The sequence below is a fragment of the Bombus pyrosoma genome, linkage group LG13 (genome assembly GCF_014825855.1).
Source record: "Bombus pyrosoma isolate SC7728 linkage group LG13, ASM1482585v1, whole genome shotgun sequence".
Taxonomy (NCBI): domain Eukaryota; kingdom Metazoa; phylum Arthropoda; class Insecta; order Hymenoptera; family Apidae; genus Bombus; species Bombus pyrosoma.
In genome coordinates, this window is record NC_057782.1 from 10,297,142 (window position 1) to 10,307,845 (window position 10,704).

Here is a 10,704-nt window from a genome sequence, read left to right on the forward strand (position 1 = left end):
ATCACCGGCACGTTTGTGGTAATCATTTACAAGGATTTATTAAGATTTGAAAATAATTATCTAATCTCCTTCGTAATCAATGAGAATCGATTTGGAGTTAGAAAGAATTTTATGTCAAAGAGGCAACTACGTTTATTTGCAGGTGGCTCGCGGCGCTCGAATATTCGATCGATCGATGGATAAAGATTGGTTGACAAAGGCCGACCTACCGTACAAAGAAGCAAAGAAGTCGAAGCAGCGAAGATCCTCTGAGATGTCCTTCGCCTCTTCCTGTTTCCGGTTCCTAACGAACATTGTCGAAAATCACAAATTCATCTATCACCGTCGCCATTATCGTCTCGATTCTCGTTCGCAAATTCATCGCGTGGATCATGTCGCAAATACTCTTCAAATTCGCGATTCTTCAGAAATTTCATTAGCGTTATTTACTATCACTTAAAATGCTTCATATCTCTCTCTCTCTCTCTCTCTCTTTCTCTCCCTTTCTCTCTCTCGTTCGCTCCATTTTTCGAAATCATCGATGAAGATCCATCGACTTGTTTTCGCTAGTTCAGTCGACTAATTAACTAGGATTAATGATAATATTCTTTGAAATCTGCCATATTTTTTGCTATTAGAGATATTACCGTCTAATTGCAAATTTTTTCAAACGTAAACCAATGTCTAATTGCTGTTTAATCGCCAACTGTCGAACAATATCAGATTACACAAAACTTTGTCAAGAGTTCATTGTCAGGCGCCTCTTGACGATTTCAATTTTCTACAAACGTTCTGTAAGTTATCCGTTATCTTATAAATTTCAGTGATACTACTCCGACCTTCGCCACACTCTTCTAGCTGTTTGTGCAATTTCTGATTCTCACGAATTTCGTCGATCTCGTTGTTTCCAACTGATACCGATGCTCGATTCACTTCGCCAGTTTCTTAGTGTCATAAACACCATTTTGTAATAATTGCTGATTGTCAGTGGCAGTGTATTTATCGAAAGTTAACATAAATCGATACTTGAAACACTGTTTCTCAAGGTGTTACATTTAAAATAGTCAATATTACGCTATTCGTTTTATTCGAGCTGTAAAGGATGTTCGCGTTGTACGATCGTATACCGTTCAAAGTGATCGAAAGAATAGTCAGTTCAAATGAGTTTGATTAGTCGTTAAAGCGTTCAGTAACAAAAGAATCTCGATCGAATAGATCTTCTTCGTTCCTGAAAAAGAATCGTAAATTGTTAATTAGTTGAACAGTATATTTCTAGAGTCATGTTAAATGTATACGAACACGAAGTCTCTCTTTATGTAACGTATATAAGCTATAAGATACAATTAGATTTCATTTTTTTTAGACATTTATATTATATTTCTGATAGATGTTTATTTAAAAGAAAAGAAACAGAAGCAACAACTCACTTTCAATGTCATTAAGATAATTAAGATGATCTAGCGTAGTTCCTGCAACTAGTACCACGAACGATCATGAAACGAACAAAACAAACCAGTTTCGGAATCCCTTTCATTTTCCTACAATATACGACGCACAATTTTTACCGTTTGTATAATCGTTACTTTTTCAATAATAATTCATTAAGAATACATTAAAGACTTGGAAAACATCATAAGAAAGTTAGAGAACAGTAGGTTTTATCGTGCAAAAATGGTGAATAGGGCTTGAGAAATACTGTTTCAAGTAAATAGTGCCAGTATCGAGTCAGACAAATTTTCACGCAGTGAAACTCCATTTATTCGAATCGCTAGTGGATATTCAAGTCGATTCGTTGAAATTGCTATTTGGACAAACTGCGGAAGCATAATATACGAATGAAAGGGAGCAAAAAATATTATATGAAATTTAGACTAAACGCTTCGTTACACAGTTGTGAATAAATATTGAATGCAGCATATAACAATGAATTTTGTAATACAGAATATGAAAGGTCGGTCGTATTTATTAAAAACGCTTGAAAGAATTAATTTTCCATTTCGGAATATGATAGTGATACGGAATTTACTATCATCGATGTGTTCCGATAAATGGAGTTCTGTGCCGTAAGTACTCGTAATCTTCGTGATTCAAGACTCGTGCTCGTGATTTAGCAGATTTTTGTATTGTTAAAATCAGCTTTTGGATTCCGTTTTTATATATACAAACGTTGCATACTTTACCGATACACAGGAATTGAAATCACACACGATAAGCATGGAACACTTACGGGAAAGAAGCACATGCAAAGGAACGAAAGAATCGTTTATTCACCGATTGTGTCTTGTATTAATTAGAACGATTCCAACCGATTTTTCTCTTACAGAATTAGAATTCGATTTTTAGCTTTTAAGAAGGTTTAAACTGTCGTCCACCGCGTTACACACGAATTTCCATTGGGAAACTGCTCACAGAAGCTCGAACAACGTAGAATCGAAACATCCTCGCGAGAAAATATACCCAATGTCCAGCATTGACCAGCAAACACTTGGACGTTGTTGTAACGTTTATTAAACGCAACATACGCTACCACGACGAACGATAACAAAAGAAAGCTGGAAATCTGTACAGAATCAGTTTGTTCTGTCGTTCGAGCTGTACTTGTTTTATAAACTTAAGTAAGCATATTTATGTCTACAGACTCGAGCGAAAAATATCGTTTAACGCGTAAGAATTGTGAACCGTTAGCAGCATTCGTCGATCACAGTCAGATAAATAAGATGCAATCGAACGAATGAAATTTTTATTCGCGATGGATAAAACCTTTGTTCGGGCGATAATCGTTTGCTCGCGTGACTGGTCGAAAAGGGTCACTCGAATAATTATTGGCATTATAAAAATCATAAAGTTGCGAGAGTAACATCAAAGGCTTACTTATCCGACTGATCTTCAAACGTACCAAGAGGCCAAAAAAAAAAGAGAAAAAAAAATGGCAAGGAAAAAATCAAAAGTGTGCCGTCGCAAAAGTTTTCCATAAACGAGGAAAACTTGTTGACCGAGTGAATGCTTTCTTGCGCGTGCTTGTTGCGTTAGCATACGAACGATTCGACAGCTAAATCGCACGGCCTCGTGCGTACATGGAATTGCCGCCATTGCATCGCTATTCTTACCGCTAATATTTTTATCGATATGGAGAAACCACGCGAATCGTGAACACAAACGGAGGAGCGAAGAATGATTTCTTTCGAAACAGCGAAGAGCGAAAAATAATTTCGAGCAGCGAGGACGAAGAGTATTTGGAACGAAGAAACGAAGAACGATCGAGTTGATCGCGACAGAAATCGATAACAGTGGGCTCCGAGGGCTGGAGAACGGAAGAGGAACAAGGAGGAACGAAGGACAAGTCGAGGAGTCGTGATTCGTATATGGCGTCGAGAGTAAGGCGAGAGAAGCCAGCAAAAATTGAACGACAGACCGCTCAAAAAATGCACAGATAATAAAATAGGAGGTTTAATACAATTGTAGAATGAAGTGCGTCAATTATTTACCTGTCACCCTTCGAGCTGGTTTGAAGGACGTTGGTTTTATCGCTGTTTAGATGATGCAGTGTTTTTTTCATGGTAGGAGAATCCTCTTACCGCCGAGAAAGCCGGACAGCGGTCGCTTTGCTTGACCAATGGACAATCTTTCGTTGGTGTATATGGCCAAATAATTTCCAGAATCATTTGCTACCGTACCACGTTTGTCGTTTCACTTTTGGATTCACATTTCGATTACGTTCGTACTTGACAATGAGTTGGTAAGTTATTCGTGTAGAATTTTTACGTCTTTTCTGGTCTACTGAAAGAATGGTTGACTTTAGGTATATTCTGTCGGTAGAGGTGTACTGTTTGGGTTGTTAGTAGATGTATGTGTCTATAATTGATTGGAGTATGAATAAATATGACAACAATTACGATGTCTTCATCGTTGACGAAGTAATTGTAGAGTATATTCCGTACGTGATTTGATTAGATGTTGAATGATATTAGAGAATGAGTCATGTAATTGGAACTGGTTGTGAAAGAAGAAAAAGAAGAAACAAGGCTTAGAAGTTTCGATTTATTAAACTCGACAGATTTTTCTTTTTTTTCCTTTTTTAGTGGATGGAAGCTTCGGGATTTTGTTACTTTGGCATATTCAAGCAGAGAATAATTTTACAAAGTTACTTGATCCGTATAATACGAATATATCCAAATATATGATTCACTCTGTACATTAGAGGACTGTTCGCAAAGTAAAGAAGAAAAGCGCACAAATTCAAATTTGTCAATTTATCAAAGAAACATACGATATCGGTTAAGGTTTAGAAAATTGGCAAATACGTGAAAAAAATAAAGATATTAACGATTACGTGATAATATATCTTGCGTAAAAGATAATAGCATTTCTTCGTTTCTATCAAAATCAAATCACAACATTTCTGATTCTAAGTTAACTGATTCGTTTGTTGACATTTTTTAAGCCTTAAGAATAAGAATTTTTATAAAGCGTGTGACGAAAGAAACGATTGCGTAATATTATTGTAATAAAGTAGAATCAGTGTGATTGTAAAAGTACAAAGGGTCAAATGTAACCGTGTCCGTCTTTCTAGTGCCAAAACTAAAATTAATTAATTGAACCAACCGAGATTGTAATAAATGTCGTTGAGAGAAAATTATATATGCATTTCTTCATTACATTTATAATACAATATTTATCAACATTAATCTATATTCATCTAACAATTTCAGTTAGAAATTTTTCAAAATTCTCATTATGAAGATCTAAACGAACACTTTCAACATCTTTTTCTTACATACTTTCTCTGACAAATTAAATTATTTTTATCCTTAAATAAAAATAAAGCAGTTTCAATTCAAATGTCAAAGATACCTCGGCATTAGGTTTTGAGATAAAATAAATATGTAAATACTTCGTAGAAATAAAATCAATCATACGCATATTATCTGATAAATTGCTTTCAGACGCCATGTCGTGGCGAGATTCGAAAGCTGTAAGAACTTTCTACCTGGACGGTCGCTAAGATTGGTCAATTGATGTTACGAAAACGCAAAGTAGATTTCCTTTAAGCAAAATGTTTAAAACATGCGCTTCTTCTCGTCAATAATGTTTTATCTATTAACGTTCTGCCTTCGGGTATTTCAAAATAGCTTTATACAAACATATCGATATCTCTTTCTTTTACAATGTTATGTTTGATAAAGATGCAATATAAAAATAATGATCACGAAAGTAACATCTATTTTTATAATTTTTATAAAGTCATTGACGAAGAGAAAATTAATCCTTGTTTAAATCGAAAAAAGGTGCTCAGTAAGCGGTAAAGAAATTTTTCAAACAGTGAAATATTTAAAAACCGATAATCGACGGCGGAATTTTTTTTAATACAAAGTAGTACGTGTAGTATCAGCTTTATTTTCCTGTCCACTTACTAACTATCTGCCGGTAGATATAAATCACCTGTACAAATACCTTGATTATATCTTAATTGATTAAGAAAGTCTGGTTGGAATATTTACCCATTACGTATTACATATTTTTCCTTTTAATTTAAATGACTCGTCCTATTTTCTATAAAATGCGTTTACTAAATAAACTACGTGTCATCGTATATTGCACATACTATAAGACGCTATCGTTTACCTTTCTATCAATTTTATCGGCAGTACAAATGAAAGAACGATAGCTTAAATTGGAAACGGAACAAAAAGTATATTTTCCCTCGAATATAGAATATAATAAAAAGCTCTGCCAGTAAAATAACGAATAAACGTTAAAGGTATAGGATAAATTTGATTCTAATTTAACGCGATTCTGCAATGTCAATGATAGTTTTTGGCAGCTGTGTTCCCATGGTTTCGAATTTATAATAATTATCTAGCCGCTATTTCCAAGTATTCGTGAAACTAACTCCCAATATCGAGGCGTATAATTTCGCAATAGAATTCGAAAGGCTTCAAAGATTATTAGTTGGTTTTCGAACTCCACGCGTAATCCTATACCGATGCGTTACCCTATACCCATCATATTACCTATTAATTCCTATAAATGGTAATTATTGTTAAATTATTGACGTTCACGCCGTATAATTTACATTAATGTCAGATTTGAAACTTTCGCCGCGTTTATCGCTTTAGAACGAGGAAATGCCTAATAATGTCTATGCCACGACTATCAAAGGGTAATTGCAATGTGCTAGCCTTCTACACGGATAAGTAACCGCCGGAAAAGTCCTAAGGATACCGAAGCGCTGTACGCGCTATAATTTTTATAAAACTTCTTCAGCGACCAGTGATACAAAGAGCGTGGCCATATAGAGAACAGAATGTTAATCCGATGCATGTAGAATTGAAAATGAAGTATTCGAGTTGTTTGTCAATGATTTTGTACACTGTTTGCGTCGCATACTCTTTTTAGTTAATCATCGTTTGACCGTTAAGACTGCGCTGACTTTAGAACTTTACGTTGAAGAATTTACGCATATTTCCGCGTCTCACACTTTCTATTCCTCGTTTTATTTTCCAAATCTTACGTTCTCTATCTCGTATCCAATACCTACAATTCAGTACTAATATCTCACATTCAATATTCCCTACCCCTTATCGTTGCTCCATTCCTCGCAATCAGCATCCTTTATCCTGTGTCTCACATTCCGTCGTCCATGTCCTAGTTCAATAATCCCACTCTCTGAACTAATGAAATAAAATGGTTAAAAGGTATCTGCATGAACCTATAGGCTTAAAAGAATTTCGAAAAATTATTCACAATGTTTGCAACATGATGATCCAAATCAGAGTATATAGGTCGTACAAAGATCAGTAGATAAGGAAAGTTTATAAAAGACCGGGCTACCCGTATAATACAATTGAACAAGAACAAATAAAGTTCTCGGGCAAAATTTCAGGCTCCGGATTAGGAAAATATAACCGGCAAGTAGGTGGCGCAGGAAAATCCCGCGTGAAACAGTTCTCCCATTACGATGCATTCTCGAAAAATGTTTAGCACGAATTTCTCAACAATCGGCGGGAATTTTTCGTTCAAAATCAGGGATTTGTATCGGGAGAATATAACGTGTAAGGTGGTGGCATCGTTTGGTGAAACGGCTCTTCCGACACGACATTGTTTCGATAAATTTATCGGCTATACGACTCGATGTAAAACGAATTTGAGTTTGCCGAGGGCCCGGTACACGGTTTATCCGCGGTTGAACCGGTGGTATCCGTTTGATAGCAGATAGCAGGCCGAACGACGCTGGTATGTTCTCATTACGCGTCGTGTAGGTATGCGGCGACCAGTTCGTGTTCTCCATGCTTCGAGATCCGTGCGCGGTGCGAGACCACGTTTCCTCTCCTTCTGCTGACGCGGTCTTTCTTCATCATCTCCTTCTTGCCCTCTTTATCCTTTTCTACGGTGCTCCTTGGATCAGGATTCAGGCTCCGTTCACACTGACCACGTGGTTGGTCGGGTATGAGTTACAGTTTCGATCTTCCTGCGTTACATTTTCCCTATCCTTGATCCACGTTTTCGTTTTTCGCGAAGCTCGAGATATTCCTAGTAGCTTCTGCTCCCCGTGGAAACATTTCTCTGCCATTCGTTCGAACATTCGTTTGTCCCCGACCAGTGTGAAAATCTCATTCGATTTCTTTCTTCTGTTCGTCCCTTCCCGCCCCTGCCCCCTCTCCCTGTTTCTCTCGACGAGTTTGTTCCTTTTGCATAAGTTATTCGCCGGTTTTCTTCGTCTCATTTGAAGCTTCTTCGGAACGATAAAGAGAAGACGGGAGCGAAAAGCAACCGTGACGTCCGAATTTTTGGAAAGATGTGACTACAGAGGTCCTCGACCCTGGCATTTCTGCCGGCTTATTTTTAATTCGTTCCCGGTCGAGTTTGTCCTTTTGAGATTCCTTTAACAGGCACGTATTTATCTTAAAGTTTCGCGAGAAGTCTCTCGCTCCTCTTTTTAATCTGCCCGCTTCCTTTTAGTTTTGCGAGGCCGTCCGTTTCTTCCTCCGGTTCCCGTGTCGCGTTCTTTTCTTTTCTTTCGGGTTCCATTGAGAGAAACTGCGGATCCGCAGAACGCTTATAGCGTTATTTTAGCATTCTATGACCGCCCCGGAATCCTCCTCTTCCTCTTAGTTACACCGTTTTATATCTCCTACTTTCCTTCACCTTGTTCGTTTCAGTGTTTTCTCGATTAATGTACGTTATATATAGTGCCATTTGCGATCTTTTCGTTCGGTGAATTATCGCTGTTACGTTATATCGTTCTTTCAAATTTTGCATCGTTAGGTACTTTCTTTGGAAGAACGATAATTATTATTACTACACTGTTTGCTTCCCATTTTATACATTGAATCTTAATTATCTTTATCCGTTGCTTTTTAGTATTTTTCCTCCTATTTTATAACCCGAAACGAACATACACGCCTTAATCATGGCCAAAGGAATATTAATTTCCACTCTGCTGGGTATACACTTCACCACGGTTTTTCGTTTCCCTTGAAGTTTATTTGGACTAAAATATAAGTACGTTGGCAAACCAATGATTACTATACTGCTTAAATTTTACGATATTACTTCCTTAATTACGTCGCCGTCATCTTTTTGTTGCCTACAGTGCGTCTTTAATCTTCATCTTGTTCCCCAATCTTCGTCATCTTCTTGAACGCTCCTCGAATGGAAATACCAAGGCAAAAAGTATGCATATACTTTAGGGAGACTTCATTTGGCAGGGATGCGTTTTTACTCTTTGTACAGTTTCTTCCTGCCCCGTTTCTCTATCCTTCTTCTCTTGGCAATTCCTTCTTACCTGTCGTGTTTTTCTATCATTTCTGCGCGATACCAGTAAAGCTTCGTTCATAATATATTTCTTGAAACATCGGATATTAATTCTCTCGACAGAAGAAAGAAGAAGCACCAGCGACGCAAAACCATTTTCCGTAATTTTTTTAATTAAACTCCGCTGCTGTCCGATTATTCGCAAGAACAGAATAAGCCCTTTATTCCGAAAACAACCACGTACCATGGCACATCGATCACAGACACTGTAATCAGAGCTGTCTACGAGTAACATAACTCTATCTGATCGCGCATCAAAACTCCATACATTAACGAATAACACCGTACCTGGAGTTTCATACATAACGACTCGCGATTATCGTTTCACGCTCGCATTTCCATTTATTCATCGAGCGGATGCAATTTCTACGCAACTGGGGCGGAAATAGGGGCAGTTACTCAACTAGAATCGATTCGCATCTGAAAATTTGCCAACAAGCACGCGTAACGCATGGGGCGCGTGCACATGGAGCGCGCTAGTCGCAAATGAAGCGGTACCGTAAGCAGACGCTCGACGGCAACGCACGCACCGCGTGCAATGTGAACGCCCTCGCCGGTAACCGCCAACTTTTGTTCACGTTCGATGCATCAAAATTCGACGCATCGTATTCCGTGTTTTAAGGTAGAACCACACGCGACATCGTTACCTCTCTCCAAATACGGTATCGTGCAAAAGTGTTTAAGGTTCGTTCCGATATCGGCACTGTACAGAATGCGACCGAACAACACGAACAAGTGGGTACAGGGTGATTCTTTATGGAAAAATAAGAAGAAGAATAACGTTCGTATAATTCGTTCGTTTCATTTTCCAGAAAATCGAGTTTGAAGATCTGTTTTCAAGCATACTCGAACGTGTATAATTCTGGACTCAACGGGAGGAAAAATAATCGGCTACGTGCGAAAATAAGTCGAAAATGTGGAATAAAATTTGTTCGGAGAACGCTTTGTCTCCGAGGAAAATAAACTTGAAAGTTTGTCACACACTCGTACCAGGCTGATCTTCGACTTTAATGGAAAAACTTTCCTCTCCGGCATCTTTTTCCGGTATCCGCCGTTTACGAGCAAAACGCTGGGTACCAGGGATCGCTGAACACCCTGTATACGTATTTTTTAACATCACTCGATGAACAGAGATACAGAAGTTACATTTAGTTTTCAGATTGTCAACGTTTCTTAAGAGTACAATTCTCTTAATTATTTAGAGATGTGCCACTTTCTAACTTTTATCGACGCCATAAGACCTCCAAATTGAAGCGAATCTTTTCTAGAGTTACTGAACGAGATCCATAGCAGGTAACGGTTTAACAAACCGTGAACAAAGGAAATCCGTCCATAACTTCCACGAAAGCATTGACAGGACCGATTCGACGCAAATTTCCTCTCCATGTTTCCCTTAAATTCTTCAATTAGATCAAATTCGATGAAATCTTGGTCGAAAGTCAGCCAACAGAGTTGGACTGCTCGTCGTTTCTCTTCCTCTTGGAAGCAAGGAGTCGCTCGCCCGGTCTTCTTCCAACTTCCAGCACGGTGGTGATCTTGATAACTTCCCGGCGTGGATGTGATGGTGGTGGTGGTGAGATAGCGTCGGTGGTAGTGGCTGCATGTGGTCGGGGGCGGAAAGAGGAGAGGGAACTAGTTCAGTGAACAAAACGACGGGAGAGGCAGTTGCACGCTGTAGCAACGCCTCGCGTGCTGTCGCCTTGCCTAAAAGCTTGTACGGATCGAGTCCTCTGACCCCCCCGAAACCTACCATTCGCGTTTTAATCGGTGCGTGGCTTTCTCGCACTCTCTGATGACTTACGATGTGCGAAGCGGAGCCAAAAATTCGCTTGAGATTCTTCTCGTACGATTTTAACGGGAATTTGGTGCAACTGCGTCTTGTCTTTTACACCGCGTTCTACGATTTTTCAA

The 10,704-nt window shown here is 38.5% G+C and overlaps 1 protein-coding gene across 7 annotated transcripts in view; it reads left to right on the forward strand.

The window, feature by feature from the left end:
- Positions 1-4,615, forward strand: part of LOC122574494 — a 63,197-nt gene extending 58,582 nt beyond the window's left edge. For all 7 annotated transcript variants that reach the window (XM_043742160.1, XM_043742154.1, XM_043742156.1 and 4 more), the window contains one exon: positions 143-4,615. In XM_043742160.1, the coding sequence (XP_043598095.1) occupies positions 143-194 (52 nt within the window). In that variant the 3' untranslated portion in view covers positions 195-4,615. The remainder of the gene's footprint in view (positions 1-142) is intronic.
- The last annotated feature ends 6,089 nt before the right edge of the window (positions 4,616-10,704 follow it).